The 22,024-nt window shown below is 34.9% G+C and overlaps 4 protein-coding genes and 1 long non-coding RNA gene across 6 annotated transcripts in view; 4 read left to right on the plus strand and 1 right to left on the minus strand.

Annotated features, from left to right (window-relative positions):
• Positions 1-9,253: 9,253 nt before the first annotated feature.
• On the plus strand, positions 9,254-10,223 carry LOC127107216 (glycine-rich protein 23). Its single transcript, XM_051044512.1, has 2 exons — positions 9,254-9,532; positions 9,655-10,223. The coding sequence occupies exons 1-2, from the start codon at positions 9,385-9,387 to the stop codon at positions 10,098-10,100; spliced, it is 594 nt and encodes a 197-aa protein (XP_050900469.1). The 5' UTR covers positions 9,254-9,384; the 3' UTR covers positions 10,101-10,223.
• A 4,257-nt stretch (positions 10,224-14,480) lies between these two features.
• The window catches only part of LOC127107217 (pentatricopeptide repeat-containing protein At1g56690, mitochondrial), an 83,332-nt gene continuing 75,788 nt past the window's right edge, over positions 14,481-22,024 (plus strand). The window contains exon 1 of one of the 2 annotated variants that reach the window (XM_051044513.1): positions 14,481-14,603. The gene's annotated coding sequence lies outside the window, so the exon portion shown is untranslated. Of the gene's footprint in view, positions 14,635-22,024 lie in introns of both variants that reach the window. The other variant, XM_051044514.1, reaches the window with a different exon arrangement.
• On the plus strand, positions 14,633-15,372 carry LOC127107221 (uncharacterized). The gene is made up of 2 exons (XM_051044524.1): positions 14,633-14,823; positions 14,911-15,372. The coding sequence occupies exons 1-2, from the start codon at positions 14,712-14,714 to the stop codon at positions 15,222-15,224; spliced, it is 426 nt and encodes a 141-aa protein (XP_050900481.1). The 5' UTR covers positions 14,633-14,711; the 3' UTR covers positions 15,225-15,372.
• Positions 17,266-18,795, plus strand: LOC127107220 (uncharacterized). Its single transcript, XM_051044523.1, has 2 exons — positions 17,266-17,850; positions 18,322-18,795. Exons 1-2 carry the CDS (start codon positions 17,706-17,708, stop codon positions 18,651-18,653), a joined length of 477 nt encoding a protein of 158 aa, XP_050900480.1. The 5' UTR covers positions 17,266-17,705; the 3' UTR covers positions 18,654-18,795.
• Positions 19,422-21,205, minus strand: LOC127107224 (uncharacterized). The gene is made up of 2 exons (XR_007795646.1): positions 21,066-21,205; positions 19,422-20,872 (listed from the first exon to the last, which is right to left on the minus strand). It is a non-coding gene; the product is annotated as an uncharacterized LOC127107224 (long non-coding RNA).

The raw sequence follows: 22,024 nt of genomic DNA on the forward strand, positions 1-22,024 counted from the left end.
TGGATTGCGAGGACAAAGGCTGTTGAACAGGTTTTCGGCAACTGGGAGGATTCATTCAAGGAATTACCACGGTTTTTATGGGTACTAAAAACTTATGTCCCAGGAACTGTGGCAATTCTGGAGACAGTGCCAGCAATGATGCCAGACGGAACCTGTGCTACAGGTAATAGAATATTTCACCGTCTCTTTTGGGCATTTGACCCGTGCATCAAAGGTTTCGCTTTCTGCAAACCTCTCCTGCAAATTGATGCCACCTGGTTATACGGAAAATACAAGGGTACTTTGCTCATGGCAGTTGCACAAGACGGTAACAACAATGTATTTCCCATTGCCTTTGCTCTTGTTGAAGGTGAAACGGCTGGTGGATGGGGTTTCTTTCTTCGACATCTCAGAACGCATGTCGCTCCATAAGCCAATCTATGTTTGATTTCAGATAGACATGCTGCCATTGAAAGTGCCTAAAACAACCATGACAACGGATGGCATGATCCTCCTTCTACACATGTCTATTGTATCAGACACATTGCACAAAACTTCATGCGTGCTATAAAAGATAAGAATCTTCGCAAGAAGGTGGTGAATGCTGGGTATGCTTTAACTCAACCGTCATTTCAATATTATCGTGATGAGATTCGACTGTCTAATGAAGACGCGGGGAGATAGATAAATAACATCCCAGTAGAGCAGTGGACAAGAGCATTTGACGGTGGTTGTCGATGGGGCCACATGACAACAAACATTGTGGAATGCATGAACGGGGTTTTCAAAGGGATTCGAAATCTGCCGATAACCGCCTTGGTAAGATCAACCTATTATAGGTTGGCTTCTATGTTCGCAACCAGAGGTGAAAGATGGAGTGCAGTGTTAATGTCCGGACAAGTATTCAGTGAGTGTTGCATGAAGGTCATGAAAGAGGAGAGCATCAAAGCTACGACACACGCTGTAACAGTGTTTGACCGTCATAGACAAAATTTCAGCGTCCAGGAAACAATGGGCAACAACGAGGGGAGACCAAATTTAGCCTACGCTGTTAGACTACACAGAAGTTGGTGCGATTGTGGAAAATTTCAGGCCTTCCGCATACCTTGCTCCCATGTCATTGCAGCATGCGCTTATACTCGTCAAGACGCTTACACCCATTTATCTGATGTGTACAAGGCCAACACCATCATGAATGTATATAGTCAAAGCTTTTCAGTACTACCAATGGAGGATTACTGGCCTCCATATGAAGGAGATATTGTTTGGCACAATGAAGAGATGCGTAGAAAGAAGAAAGGAAGGCCAAACAACACACGTATCAGAACAGAGATGGATTCCACAGATAAAATGATAAGATTATGTAGTATCTGTCGTCAACCAGGACACAACAAAAACAACTGTCCCAATCAAGGAGCATCATCTAGTTCTTAAGATTTTTGTAACATTTTATCTAGATCTTAAGCTTTTTGTAACATTTTATCTAGATCTTAAGCTTTTTGTAACATTGTATTTCTGTAACAATCAATCATTATATATCATTAAGTTCTTGTTACAACGAGTTTCATAACCAACATCAGTACAAAACATCTGAAAACATAAATAATTCTAACTGATTACAACAATCAAATTAATGTCGTCTCGACCGAACATCATTTCCCTAGCATCCTTATCGGTTTTCATTCGCACCCAACCAAAGATACTGTCAAGTCTCTCAATACTTCTGATTTTTTCCCCTTCTGGTATTTTCCCGTCTAACCATCGAACCAGCTCCCTCTTCAGTTGATCTAACGTGGTGATGTTCCAAAACAGTATCAGCAATTGAGGTTTGTCTCTCGCATAAATCACCTTACCGTATCGGCGACGAACACCAAACATGATAGCCAAATGATTATATGAGTTGTGGAACAATAGGTCACACAATGCGTCTATTTATAAGACAAAAAAGGCATTTTATGAGGGACTCGCCAATTGAGTTGGCGCCTCCTTTTAAAACCTACACAAAGGCGCCAATTGGATTGGCTAAGGCACCTGCCCTAGCCAATCCAATTGGCGCCTCCATTCAAGTTTTAACAACAGTCGCCATATGAACAACTTTCATGTTCATCAAAAATCCATTTGAAACTTGGAAGCTCATCATTCATTTCAAAACATTATAGGTCATTTTGACAGAAACCCTAATTTTGGGTCAACTTCGCAGGGACCTAACTCACTCATTTTTAATTATTTTGAGGTGGGACCAAGTGCATTGGAAAATTTAAGATGTATACTTCAGTTGTTATGTTGGACAAAATTTCATAACTCTAAAAGAAACACATGAAATAATGTAAGACATTATAGGTCAGATTATAGTTGAAAAACTCAGAAGTCCAACTTCAACTGCCCATAACTTTCTCATAAAAAATCCAAATGATGCAAAATTTATATCCAAATTCATTGTCTTGAAAAGATCTACAACTTTCATGTTGGAAGTTTTTTCATTTGAGGCTTTTTTAAGGGAGTCGCCAATTGGATTGGCGCCTCCTCTTAAAAATTACACATAGGCGCTAATTGGATTGGCTAGGGCAGGTGCCCTAGCCAATCCAATTGGCGCCTCCTTGCAATTTTTAAGAGGGGTCGCCAATCCAATTGGCGCCTCCTCCTAAAAGTGGGGTATTTTGGGAATTTTCCTGAAAAGTGGGGGATTTTGGGAATTTTTTCGAAAAAGTGGGTTATCTCGGTAAAAAAACCAACAAATCCAAACAGTCTATAGGTAATTCTGAATCAAACGCCAAACTTACACAATTCATGCCGAACCTTTTCGACGTGCAACTTTTTCTACAAAACGTGTTATTAGAGATAAATTTAATAGTTTGTTATTAGTTTGTTAGGGATTGTTAAGGTTGATCTTATTTTCAAACTCTGATAGTTTGTTATTAGTTTGTTATGATTTGTTAGGGTTAATCATATTTTCAAACTCTGAAAGATAGATCATCAGCCTATATATAAAGGTATGTCATATGTTATGAAAAAAAAATAAGAATACAACATATTTTTCAAGTTAACTTTCTATTATGACATCAGAGCATGATTCTGAGTCGGAAGAGATATCGGAGAAGAAAAATACCTCCAAACCTGAAAACATGACTGATAAATTTGAATATTGTTTCAATTAGATACTTGATAGTGGTGTTTCACACCATATGACTCATTTGACCTAAATATTGAAGAAAATCAGAAAATTAGATAAACTTTTCTACATAACTACACCAATAGGGATTTCAACCTTAGTTGAAAATATGGAAGATGTGAATTTATCAAGTTACCTTACGTTAAAAGATATGTTATTAGTTCGTGACTTTAAATGAAATCTGATTTCAATTCATAAACTAACATATGATTTAAATTATTATATGATTATGATCAAAATTCTCGCACAATACAGGACTTATCCTCAAAGAGGAAGATTAGATCAGGTGAACTGCATAAAGGGGTTTATGTGTTCATAAAGCAACATCAACAATGTTTCATAGGTGCAACTAAGAAGGACATGGAAACCTTATGGTACATCAGAATGGAACATTCCTCAAATCAAGTCCTTCAGCATATTTCATATTTAGCCAAAAGCAATTTTGATAGAGCAAATTGTTGTGATGTATGCTTCAAGGCAAAACAATGTAGAAATATTTTCCCTTCAAGTATTAATAAAGCTTAAGCACCTTTTTAATTGATTCATTGTGACTTATGTAACACCCCAATTTTTTGAGTTATTATTTTAATTGATTTATTTGTATTTTAATTTAATTATTATGTGGAGTAATTGAATTAATTTGGGGTGTGTGACCGTGAAGTGAGGGTGAAGAGAGTAAGTAGATGTTAGTGGAGTTTATTCAAAATTATTGGAATTTATTTTAATAATTAAAATAATACTATTTTATTAGATTTATTTAGTTAGAGTAAGAATTTAGAGAGTTGGTGCAATTTATGAATTAAGAGAAATAGAGGGGAGGAAAGAGTAAGAGTAATTGTTAGTAAGAGAGAGAATTAAAATTACGATTAAATTATCCTAATTATATAAGGTTAAAAGATGACCTAGATTTAGGGGATTTTTCTAGCAGTGCGTGAAAAGAGGATTAGAGGTACAAAGGAGATATAAGGTTAGAGCTTTGGAGAGAGAGGAGGAGAAATTTAAAAGACCGGAATTTTACTATTGCTGCTAGGAAAACCAGATGAGGGGGGAACACTATCTCAATAATGCGTATATTCATGAGGGGTAGAATCAAGGAGTTTTTAACCTCCAATAGGGCTTTGGGAATTTACATAATTATGTTGTGTATGATTGAATCGTTGTTTATGATGATGTTTAATGATAAAATTCGTGTATTTGATGTGTGACAAATTCTATTTTGATGAATGAACATATTTTCACCATTTCTGTGTGTTGTAGGTTTGGGAATAACATGATTTTATGAAAATCATGAACTAAATATGTGGGTAATGTTTTTGGATCGATTGTAGATGCTGCAATGAGAAAATTGGAGTTATGCAGTGAACTCCATTGCAGAAGACGAATTATATAATTCTCAGGGCGCTGACGGGCGTCGCCACTGTGACGGGTAACCTGTCATGCTGCTCAAGCTTATCTTTCAAGCCAGTCGTCACTTGAGTGACTTTTGAATGTTTGGGGTTGGTAGCGGGCGTCACTATTGTGACAGGTAACTCGTCATGGGTCTGCATGAGTGCATATGTTTATGTTAATGATATTAAATGTCAGATTTTGAGTTTTTGATTATTTGGGCACTGTTATATTCTGTTGACTGTTGTTTTAAATGATTGATATGATTTAATGATTAAACATGAGTGTAATCGAATTCATGAAGTATTTGATGAATGCTGGATATGTGCATTCATGATGATGGTGTTGTGTTAATTTTTGTGAATGTGATGGTGATATGTTGTTGTATGAGTATGAATTATGTTGTTGAATGATGAGTATTTTGTTGAATGATAATAGTTCGGGAGGGCAATTGTTGTCGTTGAGTCAATGCGTGTTTTGTTTATTATCGATATGAGACTTTAAACATTATGTTGTTGTTGCATTGACGTGTTGTGAAATTCATTCATTATGTCGTTGTTGCTGATGAAAGAGACAAGTTACAATTCGAGTAGGTGGATTGGTGACTTGTCCCGAATTCGAGCAGGGTGGATTCGGGGTTTGAGAAGGGTGAACCTGGTTCCTGGGTGAACCAATTGATGATGATACAGTACCACATGCACATGAGTCTAGTTGAAGTTGTGAGTCTCATTACATAATTTAAATGATAAATATGTGATTGTTTTGTGTATGTTGATGGATTAGTATTAGAATGATGTTGTGTTCTTATTTATGTAGATGTTTCAATTCTACTTTGTAGCTTATGTCATTTAATTATTGATATGAATTCTCATCCCCTTTGTTTTGATGTTGTCCACCATGAACATCTTTGCAGATAATCAGGATTAGAAGTTGTTGATGTGAGTGGAAGATAGCTTTCAAAGTTATTTCCGTTTATTTGTGTTGTTTATTTAGTGGTTATGCTTTGATCATGTAACATCGGGGTTGAAACGTTTATTTTAATTGTTGAATTCAAATTAATGTATTTAAGGAGTCTTTGTGACGTCGTTTTGAAGTTGAGAACAAATATAATTTTGTCAAGAATTTTAATTTGATTTCCCGCTGCTATTTGAATAAAGTTGAAATGTTTAGAAGTTGGTAACACTTTAATTTGCGTATAATGCTTGTTATATGAGTTTCGGGGTTAGGGTGTTACAACTTATGGGGGAAATACCATATTGTCACAAATAATGGACCATATTATTTTCTAACCATTATAAATGATTACACTTATGGTACATGAGTATATTTAATGAAGCATAAGATAGAGACTTTACAACATTTGATTAGTTTTAGCAATCTAATTAAAAGGAAGTTTAATATGCATATCAAGAGGATTAGGTGTGACAATAAGACATAGTTTACTAACTCTGATTTCAAGTGATTCACTAAAAAATAAGGGATCATGCATGAAACTTCTTGTGTTGCCACACCTCAACATAATGGACGTGTGGAATGCAAGCATAATTTTTTTTTTAACATAACACGAGCCTTGCGTTTTCAGGCAAATCTCCCATTGCATTTTTGGTGAGATTGTGTATTGACAACAACGTATCTAATCAATATACAATGATAAATAAGGGAATCACTAAATATGAGTTACTTTTTAAGAGAGCATCAAACTATGAGCACTTGAGAACTTTTGGCTGCTTATGCAACAAAAAAATGACTCAAATGGAATAAGTAAATTTGATCCCAGAGCTGAAAGGTGTATTTTTATTAGTTATCCACAAGGACAAAAAGTATGAAGGGTTTACAATCCAAAGACTCGTGAATGCTGCATACCGAGAGATGTAAGATTTTATGAGCATATATTTCCTTACCATATGCAATACAATAATGAGTATACTAATTTTAGAAATAATTCATCAAGTGATAACCTCAATGATGAGTCTTCACTCTATAATTGATGTAGAATTGGAAGTACCAAGCCTTGGGGAAATTCCTCATAATGACTAAATATCAGATCCTTTAGAAAGTTTATCTATTAAGGAGCATGAATACACAAGTCAAATTAAGGGTGAGCCTATAAAGCAAGAACATGTATCCATATATGAAGTGAATGAGGAAATCACAAATGATTCTAAAAAATAATCATCTTGTGAAAGTGAAGGAGAAGTCTCAAATGAAGGGGAGCCTCAGAACATGCCACACATAAGATGGCCTCCAAATTATCTAAAAAACTATGATTGTGGAAAATTAAACATAAACCCCAAGTGCATGGCATAAATTCCAGAATCCTCTTCAGGTATCACATATCCTATCTCAAAAAATTTAAATTATGATAAGTTTTCAAAAAAACATTGAGCTTACCTTCTCACCATCACTAATGACGAAGAACCTCAATCATATATCCAAGCAGTCAAGCACACCATTTGGATGGAGGTCATGGCTCAAGAAATCAAGGCTCTAGTAGACAATGAGACATGGAACTAACTCATTTACCGCAAGGAAGAAAATTGATAGGATGTAGATGGATGTACAAAATCAAACATAAAGCTACATGTGAGATTGAAAAGTACAAGGTCATATTAGTTGTTAAAGGTTACACATAAATAGAAGGTGAGGACTTCAATGCAACTTTTGCACCAGTGTCCAAAAGAACCACGGTCAGATGCTTGTTAGTAGTTGCAGTGGTGAAATGATGGAAATTACATCAAATGAATGTTAACAATGCTTTCTTACATGTATAATTGACAGAAGAAGTATATATTAGTCCTTCACAAGGATATAAAGTTCCAAGCAAAGATTTGGTGTGCAGATTAAAGAAGTCGTTGTGTGGCTTGAAACAAACATCTAAAAATTGGTATAACAGTCTATCTCAATATTTGATAAATATGGTTTCCAAGACAACCGGTCTGATCATAGTCTATTTACTTATTCACATGGATCAATTTTTCTTGTTGTTTTAATCTATGTTGATGATTTGATCATTGCTAGTAATGACCTTGAGGCATGTGATTAGTTCAAGCAATATCTCAGTCAATGTTTCCACATGAAGGATCTTGGTTCGCTTAAATACTTCCTAGGCATGGAACTTGCACAAGGGTCAGAAGGGATATTCCTTTGTCAAAAAAATACACCTTAGACATTCTACAAGAATGTGAAATGCTTGGTTGTAAGCCTTATTTATTTTTAATGGAACAAAATCATAAGTTTGCTTTGGTCAAGGGGCCTCCACTCTTAGAACTGTCAAGGTATATGAGATTAGTTGGACGTCTTATTTACTTAACTATCACCAGGCCTGAATTAACCTATCCAGCTCATATTCTAAGTCAATTCATCCAAACTCCACTCCAAGACCATTGAGATAATGTTATGTGAGTCTTATGATATCTCAAATTTTCTCTTAGTCAAGGTATCATTCTTCCACAACACAATGATCTACAACTAGTTGGCTATTGTGACTCAGATTGAGCATCGTGTCCCATTATCAAAAAGCCAATCTCAGGTTATCTAATGAAACTTGTCAATGCTCCAATATCATGGAAAACAAAGAAACAAGCAACAGTCTCTCGATCCTCAAGTGAGGTTGAATATCGTGCAATAACACATGCCAAAAGTGAAATACTATGGCTATGTAATTTGTTAGAGACTCTGTAAGTTCCATGCATCAAATCCACACTTCTGCATTGTGACAATCGAGCAGCTTTTCATTTACCTGCAAATCCAGTCTTCCATGAAAGAACAAAGCACATTGGAAGTGACTGCCATTTTATTAGGGAACACATACAGTCAGGTGCCATAAGCACAAATTACATGTCCACCAAACAACAAAATGCTGACATTTTTACTAAGTCCTTAGGTGTGGAAGTTTTTCAAGTCCTCATGTTCACGTTGAGTGTTCATAATCCTCACCTTCCAATTTGAGGGGAAGTATTATAGATAAATTTAATAGTTTGTTATTAGTTTGCTAGGGTTCATTAGGTTTATTATTAGCTTGTTAGGGTTGATCCTATTTTCAAAATTTTGAATGGTTTTTTATTAGTTTGCTAGGATTGATCATATTTTCAAATTCTTGAAAGATAGGTCGTCAACTAATATATAAAAGTATGTCATATATCATAAAAATAAAAATAAAAATAAAAATAAAAGAATACAACATATTTTTTAAATTAACTTTCTGTACGGTTATTATGTGCCGTCAACTTTCCTACATCATGTCATTTCTTCCGGTTGTTTTTCAAAACCGATAATTTGAATTAAAAATATGCTATGTACGTGTGTGTGCGTATAATGGAGGCTTATGACAAACTTGTTCTATAAAGTGGGTAGATATCCTCAATGAACAACTCATTTAAAAGATTATAACGTTATAGTCTGCATTTAGAATTCTTCACTGTGTCAAGTTTCTACACACATTCAATTCAATTCTTAAAATTAATTTCATCATAGCATTATAATAGGTCAAAATCTATCGCTATCAAATTTGTGATTTGGTTTATTCACATTATGAATGAGCATGTGCTCAAGTCAGAAGGCTTTATTTCCATCTCCATCTAATGCCAAAATTGTAATATGTCTTTATAAATACACCAAACTCTAACTTGATGCTTAGCCTGATTTTAGTAATAGTAAGTACCATGTGACACACAACTTGCACTCTTTCTTGATCAAAATCCATTGGACAAAATTTATTAATACGCAATGTGTCCTATTTATCAGATACCAGACACGCCTTCCATCAAGAGTGTTGGTTCTACGAAGTTTCTCACCCTTTATCTCATGAAACAAAGTCTTTATATAACCCTTTTACCTCCTGCAAATCCCTTATGCTTAACATGAAGATAAAATTTCTTGGTATGTTCCTCCTGATCATTTCATGTGCTCAAGCCATTTCAAAAGAAGATTTTGTTGAGACTTTCACTTCAGCAGACAAAAGTCTAATCGAAAGCAATGAACAAGGACATGAGCTTAATGGTACAATTTCCTTAACTTTCAATCAAGCACAACCTTAATTAATGTCTCTCACACATTAGTGAGCATACTTTTTCTTTTCTTTTCAATTTTGGTTTTATAGTTGTTGTATTCAATGCTGATAGGAAATTCATATGGAAATAGTAACATACAAGTCTCCACAAGGTTGAATCACAAAAATGTGATTGTAGCAAGTAAAAATGCGCATAAACATGAACTATTTGTTACTACAAGATATTCAACTGGAGGAGGAGGTGCAAGGGGTGGAGGAGGAGGAATGGGTGGAGGTACAAGTGGAGGAAGTGCAAGGGCAGGTGGAGTGGTGGGTGGAGGTACAAGTGGAGGAAGTGCAAGGGCAGGTGGAGTGGTGGGTGGAGCCGCAAGTGGAGGAAGTGCAAGGGCAGGTGGAGTGGTGGGTGGAGCCGCAACTGGAATGATCGGAGGCCGAGCTATCTACGCAGGCGACATTAATGAGAGGAACAATTACTCTTATAATTTTGCAACAACATTATCTACTGGGACTCATATTTGTGTCTCAATATTGATTTTATATGTGAACTTTTGGATTTGATCACCCTTGCGCTAATAAATATCATGTTTAGTTTCTTCTGCTTAGGCCTGTAATGATCCTCTCTTATTCATTGCTACCACTTAATGTATATTTTGGCCGCAATCAATATCATGTTTTATGTCATTTGTAAATGCAGTATGAATAGACGTTAAATCTTTGCGTGTTGATGGAAAAAAAAAGAACTAAGACATGTCTTTCATAATTTAGTCTAGCTAGGATTAACTAGATGCAAATTCAACTTCAATACTAAGAACCTGCTAATAGATAACACGCTAGGAGAAAAACAGAGGCCAAAACTTGACCCTGAGACAAGAACTTGACCCTGTCCAACCTAAGCCTGTTGTGGTCGAGGAGAAACGAATCCCCAAATCTCTTGTTCTAACATCTTCGCCAACAGCCAACGGAACCCCGCATTCTACGTCTTCCTTTAACACTTTCAACACTACTCTTAATCAAGTAGGACTAGAGGATATCAGGGAAAAGAATCCTATAGAAGCTTTCAAGATACTTATGGTTAGTCAAGAGATCCAACAACTTTGAACCTGCTCCATGCACTGAACCTTCTGGTGATTTCTTTGTTGAATTAATCAAGCAGTTGAAAGCAAAAATTGTCGACATGAATTTAATTCAGATCATAGAAGACAGTCATGCTGCTCTCTATGAGATTTAGAGATTGCTGGCACAACTGAACAAATCAGAGGCGTCCGACTCCACTGTCAGCTTTATTCTTGATTTCAAGCTGTTTCTTGAGCAAACCGCTCAGAATTTTAGGCTTATAAAGGAATATGCTAAGAGACTTGATCGATAAACCAATGTTATGTCTCAGCAATGAGACTTAGTTACTCAGTCTCAAAGTTGAATCAAAGAGTGGGAAGTAGAAGATAAAGCAGACAAGGATCGACTGGCCACTTGTGATGCTTGCACTCAAAAGTGGAAGCAATAAATGGACGAGCTACATAAAGACATTGAAGCAGCAGAAAAGGAGAAAACTGATATTAAAGCTCCCCGGCTGGCTTCTGTCGAGGAAAAAATTGATTGAGGAAACCAAGATTGATATCCAACATGCTGAAACTGCTCGTGCAATGAGGAAAGAGGTCGATGGACTGAAGATTGAGGATTCCATGAACGAAAAGAAGCTTCGACTTGCCAAGATGCGCTTTGAGAAGATGAAAATTGACTTTCCATTTTGAATGTTCAACTTTCTTTATTTTCCTTTCACTGTATTAATGACTGCTTGCCATTTTGGCTTTTCAAAATTTTAACGTATATCATTTTAACAATATATTCCTTTATGAATTATTCTTCTGTTTTTTTTAACCTCTTGCATCATAGGCTTGCACTGTTTTAATTACTTTTCATGTATCCTTAGTATTTGATCTTTAAGACCTAACTCTTTAATTTCATAGACATTATTTGAAAATCTTTGACTAATTCTAAACGGGTCTTCCTAGTTTGGTGACCACTTACCCAAAGCTCTATCCTTTCGATTCATATGTAAGATGACTTTCTAGACATAATCACCAACCGTAAAAGCTTTTGACTTAACTTTTTTTTATTATAAGTCTTAACTATTCGTTCTTTTTGTCTCATAAGAATGTTTAGAGCAGCTAACATCTCTTCATCTAAGTTGACTAACTCATCTAGCATCATATTTCAATAATGGTCATATGGAATTTCGATTTGTCTTTGAACTCTAATTGACTGTAAGTAAATCTCAACATACAAGACTGCATCATGACTAAATGTCAATCGAAAGGGAGTCAACTTAGTTACTTCTCTAAGAGACGTTCGACAAGCCTAAAGTGTTTGGTACAAAGTCTTATTCCAATTCCTTGACTTTTGACCCACATGTCTCTTAATTAGGCCTATTATGATCTTGTTGGCGATTTTGACTTGGCCATTTGCTTGGGTATAATGAGAGGTAGAAGTAAGAAGTTTGAATCTGAGTCTGAAGTGATCACCCATCTTTCGACCAATGAAAACTGAACCTTGGCCAGTGGTTAAGGTTTCAGAAATTTCAAACCTACACATGATGTGACTCTGAATAAAATTGATCACAACTTCTTGATCAACATTCGCCAAATACACAACTTTGACCCATTTGGCAAAATAATCTATGCCTACCGAGATGTAACTATGAACCTTGGATTATGTAGGCCAAATTTTTCACCAATTAAATATAATGCCCAATCTTTAAATGACCAAGGCTTAACAATAAAATGTAATTCATTTGTAGGAACGTGTTGAATACTTGCATGTTTTTTACAGTCTTGGCAACCTTAGGCAAACTCAATACAATCTTTCAGTATAGTATACCAATACAAATCTTGTCGAAATATGATCCACTTCATCTTGTGACCTGCTTGATGAGCACCACATGATCCACTGTGGGCATCAAATATTTCCAGACAATCCTCACTCTCACTAAGGCATTTCAACAAGATTCCTTCAAGAGTCTTTTTAAACATTTTGTTCCCCATTATCACATAGCTTAGTGCCTTATACTTAACCTTCGATCTGTTGTTCTTGTTGGATTTTGTAAAAATTCGACAATCATTGTTTGACAAATTGTCAATGGTAAAAATTTCAAATCTTTTTAGTCCTTCCAAACCTTCTACTCCTGCCAGTTTTGTCTTTGACAATTATGAGGAAAAATGATTTGTTAAAATTAACTTTTCTTTTACTTCTACCAACTTTGCTAACTTCTCCATGGAAACTCTGTATCCTGAAGCTATTTGTGCTAGGTCAGTAGCTTTTTGGTCTTTGACTCGAGGTACATGCTTAATGTCAACTTCATCAAACCTTCTCAATAGAGAATTGGCCTTTACAAATTATAACATTAGATTCTCATTGATACATTTGTATTCTTTTGTCAGTTGATTTACAACCATATTTGATTCACCTTAAATTTCAATAACTCCCCCCCCCCCCCCCCCCCCCCCAAGTCTAACAGGATTTTGAGGCATGTAATTAAGGTTTCATACTCAACCTTGTTATTTGAACAATGACCTTTAACTTTAAATTTACACTTAGTTGGAATTTCTTTAGGGGAAATAATCAAAATTCCAATACCAGTTCCATTCTTATGTTTGGAACCGTCAAAGTATACATTCCAAGGTTTTAAACCAACAAAACCTTGTACCATATCGATCATGTACTGCATGATCGACAATAAAATCAACCATTACTTGGCCTTTCACTACTTTCAGTGGTGCATATATTAGAGAATAGTCGGTTAGGGCTAAAGTCCACTTTCCAATTATGTTGTGCAAAATAAGCTTGGACAATATGTGTTTAATAATGTTGAAATGAGAATAAACACACACGTATGTAGTTTTTATATAATACTTCAACTTTGTACAAGAAAAATACAGACAAAGACATAATTTTTCTATTGAACTATATCTAGTTTATGCATCATTTAACACTCGATTAAGGTAATAGATGACTCTTTTGACACCGTCATCACCCTCTTGTGATAACATACTTCCTATTGTTACATCAGATGAACAAATATAAAGTTTCATAGATTTATTTCTTACAGAATGTAACATAATATGGGGATTCATCAGTTAGCTTTTTATTTCATTTTTTGATTCCCATCTGAATCCTTCTTCTTTCTTCAATCTGATCACCAAAATTTTGTGTCATCTTCTTCATGATAAGAGATCTTAATAAAATTTTCATTTGGAATTATCGAGGTAGAGCGAATAAGGCCTTTCTAAGGGTTTGTAAGAATTACATCAGAATATTTCATCCGAAGATTTTCATTGTGTTGGAAACTAGAATAAATCCATAGAAACTCAAGAAAAAAATTTCCCGTATTTGATTTGAGGGTTATGCGTTTTCCCTTGTCCTTGGGTATTCGGGTGGTATTATGATGGGATGGAGAAAGGAGAAGGTTGATATTATTATGGAGCTAATTTATATTCAATTCATTCATATCGAAGTTACTCTCTTTGAAGGAAAATTGATAGATTTCCAACAATAATAAATTTGATGTAAATCAAAATTAAAGATAAATCAACTATTATTTTTAAAAAAATTAATTTCTCTATGTTGAATAGAATTTTGATAATAAACTATTAGAATTAAATAAATCTTTACGCTACATATTTTATATTCAACTAACTATTTCCTTATTTGAACAATAATATCATTATGAAAATGGTTATGTTGATTTATAAATAATCATTTATTCAAATTACAAATAAAAAACTAGTTCTTCCGGAAATCTAGTTAGAATTTCTACGAGCAACTTGAGGAGGAGTGTTAGGGTAAGTCATTAGAATCACCAATATTAGCTGTCAAACCACTTTGTGCAAATTTCTTAATTGACATTCATTTAAATTACATTTTATAAGATAACATTTTTTATAGAGACTTTTTCACATTTCGCGTAGAGACTTTTTCAACCAAAGTAAGAAAGAGCAGCGCACGTTCTTAGTTTCTTCTCACCCTTTTCTTCCTCAACCAAACTTTGAAAAATATTCATATAAAAACCTCTTTCACCTAACCAACAACACTACAAAACCTTTTTATCTGGAAACTCTTCAAAGCAAATTCCGAAACCTCAATTCCCAATTACTTGCAAAACCCGTTTGATCTAACATGAACTTCAAATTTCTTTCATTGTTACTAATAATTGTTTCAGCTGTTCAAGTAATATCTAGTGAAGACAAAAACCTAATCCAAAGCAATGAACAAGCACATCTCTTTAATGGTACAATTTCTTTGCCTTTTTAAATAAGCACAAACTTAGTTTTTTTCTTTTTTTTTTTACAAATTTTCTTGTGTTATTCAATGATAGGTAACTCTACAAGGTTGAACCATAAAGTTGTGAGTATGGAAAGTAATAATGAACACAGACATGGACTATCTGTTATTGTAAGAAAAGGAGGAGGAAAGGGTGGCGGCGGAGGAGGAAAGGGTGGCCGAGGAGGAAGCGGCAGAGGAAGGGCGGTGGGTGGAGGAGCGGCTGCTGGAGTTCTCGGAGCTGGAGTTATAGGTGGTTCAAGTGTCTATCATGGCACTCATCACTCCAACCATTCTGCTACAGCATTATCTGCGGGGCCTCAAGTTTGTGTCTCAGTATTTATTTTATGTTTGAGTTTTTGGCTTTAATCACATTGTTTCATTTCCACTAGTTAAGTGTCCTTTTTTTAGTTGCTTCTGTATATATATATATATATATACATTAATCTTCTTCATGTCTTTACTAGTACTAATGTATATTTTGCCCATAATTAATATAATGATTGCTTGTGAATTAGTTTGTGACCTCAATCACGCACGCTCTTACATGCATTTACCCTTACTAGTTTTGCGCAATGGTTTGAGCTAAAAAAACGACGACAATCAAATCAATTGTAAGCCATGCAGCCAACAGGGTCCAACATGAAAAGAATAATAAGATTTGTTGTTTTTGTTTGTACTAGAAAAGTAGGATAACTATTGATCATTATTAGTCATCTATTTTAGTCAACTATGTCAGTTAGTTCGGTTACTTTCTGTTTTATGCTATAGGTGTTAGTTAGTTATTTCATTTCCAATTGATCTATGTATAAATATGTAACCTGATATCACTTCCTGTGATCAGTATTCATTCAGTCTTAGGGTTAGTTTATGAATTTCTTTTATCCTGTTTCCTGTTATGGTACCACGAGCTCGGTTGGAGAGCATTATCTTCATCAATCATGAAAAGAAAAAAATTCTTAGGATTTGATGATACTCCATTCACCCAAGAACAGGTAAAAGATGATAGTTCCAAGCAACAAACTTCATTCACTCAAGAATAACTCAAGAGAAGTCAGTAGGTCAGTCTTATTACCGCAGAGAGATCAATTGGTAATCCAAGCAGTCTTTAGCTAGTGCAGTTCACATTCTAGACAGGCATATTGGATATTAGATTCACCGGTAACCAGTCATGCTTGCTACATTTTCAATGGTTTTTCTAATGTTACTAGAATTAAACCTATAAAATCGAGATCTTATGTAGGAATGGACAACCAATGAAAGATCGTAAAACTAGGATAGTAGGACGATACGATACGTAAGATCCTTCCGAAGAGCAAAATAGTAATTTCATATATATTTGAAGCCATTACATAGGGGGGAAATAGTGTTAAGAAAAATGATGGGAGAAGAAGAACACGATCAGTGATAGGGAGAAAATGAACATGAATATTGATGTTAGAGGGAAAACTGGCTGAATGAACATGAATATTGATGTTAGAGGGAAAACTGGCTGAATGAACATGAATATTGATGTTAGAGGGAAAACTGGCTGTCACCGTCGCCGTAGAGAAGTTTAAGGACGACGATAGCAGAAGGGCAAGAGAGGAAAATAGAATGGGGATGGGAAGATGAAGCTTGAAAGTTGCAGAGGTACCAACACCTATTGTGAAGGATTTATGTTTTAGAGTTTAGAAGGGAGAACCTAATTGATATAATAACCGGGTTTTCACTTAAAAAACCCGACCCGGTTAGTCAGCCCAAAAAAACAGGCTCAACACTATTTTTTTTACATCTTGCTCTAGAAAGCTCGAACTTGACCACGCCGTGCATGAAAAAAAATCTTTCTCAGATCCTAGCACTAAAAGAAAACCTCAGCACCGAAGATCGCAAGATCTTAAAATGCAGCACTCAATCTTGACTACACTATCGCAAATAATCACATTTTAGTGTAACTAATTCTAATAATGCTTGTGTAAACAATGTTAATGTTAGAACTATACCACAATCTGCTTTATGGCATTTTCGTCTAGTACATGCACCAAATAAATGCATCGAGTCCCTTAGCTATAACATTCCTTATATCTATTGTGCTATGTAGGAGACATGTTATTCACATGATTAATAGGACTATTTCACCATTGCTAGCTACCAAAACTCCTTTTGAATGTTTGTGTAAATATCTTTCTAGTTCAAATAATCTTAACTTTTACATGTTTATGTTAAGCATATATTCTTATTTCACATAGAATACAAAGCCGAAACAAAAGGGTATCTATTATATGATATCTATAACAAGGACTAGATTTTTTCAAGGAATGTCAATTTTGAGAAACTAACTTTTCACTATGATTCAAATTCTACTGTATTGAGGGAGAACATATGATGCTGTGAATGAAGAGTAATGATATTTAGACACAAAAAGTTGACATTGTATTCGGACACCATTTAAATATACGGTGTTAGATGTGATCTTTTTGCCAAAATATGGTGAACGAATTACCACAATCCATCACAAAACAAAATGAGTTTGGTAACATGGATGAGTATATATGTCAAAACACAGCAAGAGAAAAAAGAAAGAAAGAGGAGAACCACAAACTTTTAGATGAAGTTTCAAGTTAAAATAAAAAGGATGAAAAAAGTTTTTGATTACACTAATTTGTTGTTATTCGACCTGTTTTTAGTGCTCCACATGGACTTTGGACAGCCCTTTGCTTTTTTCCTTCTTATTCTGTCTACCTAAAATACTTTTCCCTACATTTAATGTTCTTAGTTTCTCTCCCTTTGCTTCAAAGAAAATAGGAGATCTCAAATCCCAATAATTTGCAAAGAATCACCACTCTCTTTTGCCAACCACTTAGGCATAACATGAAGGTAATATTTCTTGCAACGTTCCTACTCATCATTTCAGGTGCTCGAGCCATATCAAATAAAGATGAAGGTTTTGATGTGAAGTTCACTTCAGAAAACAGAAGCACTATCCAAAGCAATGAACAACCACACAATCTTCTTGGTACAATTTCTTTAACTTTTCCAACAACCTCAAACTTGATTTTTCATACATTTTATCTAGTGAATGTAGATGAGTTTATAAGTGGGAGTATTAGCGGTTTAATATTTGACTTAATTCATCCTTACAAAATCGGCTTTTACTCTTTGAAAATTATTCCAGGTCTTATCTTTATTAAGATTGAAGCATGCTACTCTTTATAAACTCCTTTTAGTTTTTATTTCACTCAACCTTGGACTTGAGTTTACCCAATAGGGAGACATTACTCACCTTACATGCTTATTTTGTAGATTTGAGTTAGATTCAACCTAGATTCTAAGATGGTATTTGAGTCTGCCAAAGACGTGTTGGTCATATGCTATTAGACCACTTGGTATTTGTAGGAGTTAGTTAGGTTCAACTTAAAATTCTTAGCTATTTGTAAGCATACTTCTTTGTCACTTTTTCTTTTATAATTTTGTTATTCAATGGTAGGAAACTTGTACAGAAATGGTAACATAGAAGCCTCGACAAGGCTTGTAGAAAGTAATAATGAACACAAACATGAACTATCTGTTACTAAAAGAAAGGGAGGAGGAGGAGGAAGGGGAGGGGGAGGAGGAAGGGGAGGAGGAGGAAGCAGGGGAAGATTCTTCGGAGGTAGGGCAGGTGGTGCTGTGGCCGCTGGAGTTGCCGGAGCTGGAGTTGCCGGCAGTGAAAGCGCCAATCATGGGAATCATCACTCTAAAAGTTCTGCAACATCATTAATGGAAGGGCCTTGTTTTTGTGTCTCAACACTTATTTTATGTGTGAGCTTTTTGCTTTAATCACATTGTTTCACTTCCACTGGTGAAGTTATATAGCTTTTTTTTAGGCCTATATGAATCATTTCTTCACTACTATTACTACTACAACTCCAAATGTATATTTTGGCCACAATGAAGAACATGTTTGTTTGCTTGTTGATTAGTTTGTGTCCTTCACCTTAGTGCTATAATGTCCTCCATTATTTTACTAGGGAATGTAGTATGAATAGATGAATTAAGTATTGCATGTTGGTTGGAAAGAAGAAATAGAATCTTTGTAACTTAATTTACAGTTACCTTACAAAAAAAAGGCTGGCCTACTCAGAACTTTCCACATCATAGGGACTCATCCTAAAAAAAGGTGCATTGATTGTCAAATTTGAATTTGACAGCCAGAAAAGCTGCTTATTTCTTTTTTTTAAATCTGAAATAGGTATGAAAGTGATTGAACTAGCTTTATGGGCAGATATTTTGTTTTAAACATTGGCACATGTCTGCCAGAACACATGATACACCAAAATCATTTGCAGAAGAGTTTGATCAAAGTTAATGAAACAATCATGAGGTTGGTTAGATGATAAGGACACCATTTGGTTTCTTTTGACAATAGAGTAGTGCCTTCCAAACTTTTGACATAAAAGTAAAAGTAATTGAAAACTATTAAAAGCAGATTACAAGTATGTCAAAATTCTCTGTGCTGGTTGGTCCAAGAGAAACTAACTACTTTTGGGATTTGAATCGCATATCTCACGCAGTTAGCACATCACAGACAGAGATGGATCGCCCCGACTTATTGTCCCACCGGATCTTAAACTGGGCTTTGATGCCATGTTAATAATTGTGGTTGGGTCTAACTCATCCCTTCAAAAGAGACTTATAGGGTGAGGATTGTCTCCGCTTATAAGCACATGTTCATGCTATATATCATCCGATATAGGACTATTAAAAATATTTTAAAGTTAAAAACAATATCAAAATCTATTTGCTTTTTGTACATTCGAATCTCGATCTAATAATTAACGATGTGCTGATTGCATGAATGCGTGAGATTGTGACTTTAAGGAATCCAAATCCCTACTTTTGCAAGGTTTACTTCGTAAACAGCAAGTGAAATACATCTACATGTGCTCATCACGGTTAAGATTACACGCATCTGATGCAGCACAAGGTAGGGGCTCCAAATGATGCATTCTTCTTGCTTCTCTTTCAAGCAACATCTCTACATAGAGAATTTGATTCACAGTCATCGCTTTCTTCACATATGATTCTCTCCCTCTCTTTTTACAGATTATATAAACCCTTTTCTCCTTCTACCAACTTCAGATATAGTAACCATTGTCAATTTTTGTAGATAGAATCTTCACTCCATAATGAGAGTAAGATTTCTTACATGCTTCATCATTATTATATGCACTCAAGCCATTTCAATCTCGGGCTTACATCAAAATTTCAGTTCGCAACAGAGAGGTCTAAACTCATCAAATAGCAACATACAAACAAAGCAACCTATTAGTAGTAAGCATTCTTCACCTTTTTAAACAATCATTTCCTTAAATTATGGTTATGCTACATTTCTGTTTTTGCTTCTGTGCTACTACTAAATTTTTCTTTAATTCTATCATGATGTAGGAAACTATGGAAGCATAAAGGAGGAAAAGTTTGAACAAGCTTACGAATCGATTAAGAGATCTCATAGAGGAAAAGGAGCTAGGGGTGGTGGATATATTAATGACCGTTCTGAACCTCGCCGTTCTAGAAACTCTGCACCCTCCATATTATCTCGGATTTCAACTGTGTGTGTAAGCTTTGTTTTAATATTTGTTTTCTTCTTCCATGCTAAGTTGCTTTGAATTTTCTCACATTTTTAGTGTCACATGTTTCTGTTTGAAGCTCGAGATTCTTTAGAAAAGAAGAGCATCTTGTACATCATAAAGTATTGTTGTTTTTCCAAATTCTCAGAACAACCATTTAAAACATTAACATGAATAAATGTATCAAGTTAAGCCTGTCACTTATTTCTATTTGGGTTTGAAACCGCAATACCTCTCTTATCCGCACTTTGTGTGTGTGAATTTCCGGGCGTGTAGTAGTGTCCGGCCGATGAGCGGTAGGATGGAAACATCTAGGCCGCGAGCTACATCTGACCATGTATTGATGAAGTGAAGACCAGAAGCTCCATCTGCTACATGATGTTGCTTACCAACACCAAGTCATACTCCTCCATATTTGAAATATGTTACCTGCATAAATTGTTGCATGTAGCAGAGTTATGAAAAAGTTAATCACAAAAATTTGAATTTAAGTTGTAAGAAAATATGGTATCTTCTTCACTTCATATTGTTCATTTCACACACAATTTGATTTTTTAATCAAGAAAAAATATTTTAGGGACAAAACAATTAAAAAGGTTCTGTCAAATTAATGTATGATTACTTGTCTTTTCATCAAAGGTAGGTGAATTGAGTCACAATCAATGATAGGTGAAGATAATGACAATTGTTCAATTCATAAATTAAAAGCATGCAAAAGAAGAAAATTCATGACATCATTGGGGATCACTGTGAAGTTGGATTCAGCAGCCCCTCCAACAAAAAAAGTAAAATAAAATTTTATTGATTTATTGGAATTGATTGAGATTATTATATTTCTCGTAGCCAAATGGCATCAAGTTGGACTTCTTTACACCTAACCATTCCACGTTGACCTCTTTATCAATTTAAAATTAAGAATGCATTTTTACATGTGATTTTGAAGAGAAATTATATATGGAACAACCACCTAGTTTTGTTGTTTAGGGGGAGTCCTCGACTATGGTTTGTTGGTTATAGAGATCTCTTTATGGTCTTAAGCAATTTCAAGAATTTGATTGGGGAGATTCAACATTGTAGTACAACAGTTTGACATGGTTTGTAATGAAGTCGACCATTTAAATTTTTATCGTCATTGAGTCCACTGATACATTTATTTTATTGTGTATGTAGATGATATTATCATAACTGGTAGCGATTAGCACGGAATACTCCAATTGAAACAACATTTTTTGAATCAATGTCAGATAAAAGACTTTGATAAACTCCACTATTTTTTGGGTATTGAGGTAGCTCAATTTAAATATGGTTTGGTAATTTCTCAGAGAAAATATGCTACTTATATTTTTGGAAGAAACATGTTCATTGAATTCTAAATCAACATAATCATTCTTCAGAACATTTACGTTGCAGTTAGTGTGGTAAGTCCGTTCTTAAATTCTCCTTGTAAAGAACATAAGCACGTTGTCATCCAAATTCTGAGATATATCAAAGGTGTTCCAGGAAAATGTCTCATTTATGATGATAAAGGACATACTCAGATAGTTGGATATTCTGATGATGATTGAGTAGTCTCACCGATTG

This window comes from Lathyrus oleraceus, chromosome 7, assembly GCF_024323335.1.
Source record: "Lathyrus oleraceus cultivar Zhongwan6 chromosome 7, CAAS_Psat_ZW6_1.0, whole genome shotgun sequence".
Classification (NCBI taxonomy): domain Eukaryota; kingdom Viridiplantae; phylum Streptophyta; class Magnoliopsida; order Fabales; family Fabaceae; genus Lathyrus; species Lathyrus oleraceus.

Excerpts from the sequence above, each read along its gene's own strand:
- LOC127107216 (XM_051044512.1), top strand. The coding sequence starts at position 9,385 with ATGCTTAACATGAAGATAAAATTTCTTGGTATGTTCCTCCTGATCATT. Across the intron at positions 9,533-9,654 it reads ACAAGGACATGAGCTTAATG|GAAATTCATATGGAAATAGT; the intron begins GTACAATTTCCT and ends CAATGCTGATAG.
- LOC127107221 (XM_051044524.1), top strand. The coding sequence starts at position 14,712 with ATGAACTTCAAATTTCTTTCATTGTTACTAATAATTGTTTCAGCTGTT. Across the intron at positions 14,824-14,910 it reads ACAAGCACATCTCTTTAATG|GTAACTCTACAAGGTTGAAC; the intron begins GTACAATTTCTT and ends ATTCAATGATAG.
- LOC127107220 (XM_051044523.1), top strand. The coding sequence starts at position 17,706 with ATGAAGGTAATATTTCTTGCAACGTTCCTACTCATCATTTCAGGTGCT. Across the intron at positions 17,851-18,321 it reads ACAACCACACAATCTTCTTG|GAAACTTGTACAGAAATGGT; the intron begins GTACAATTTCTT and ends ATTCAATGGTAG.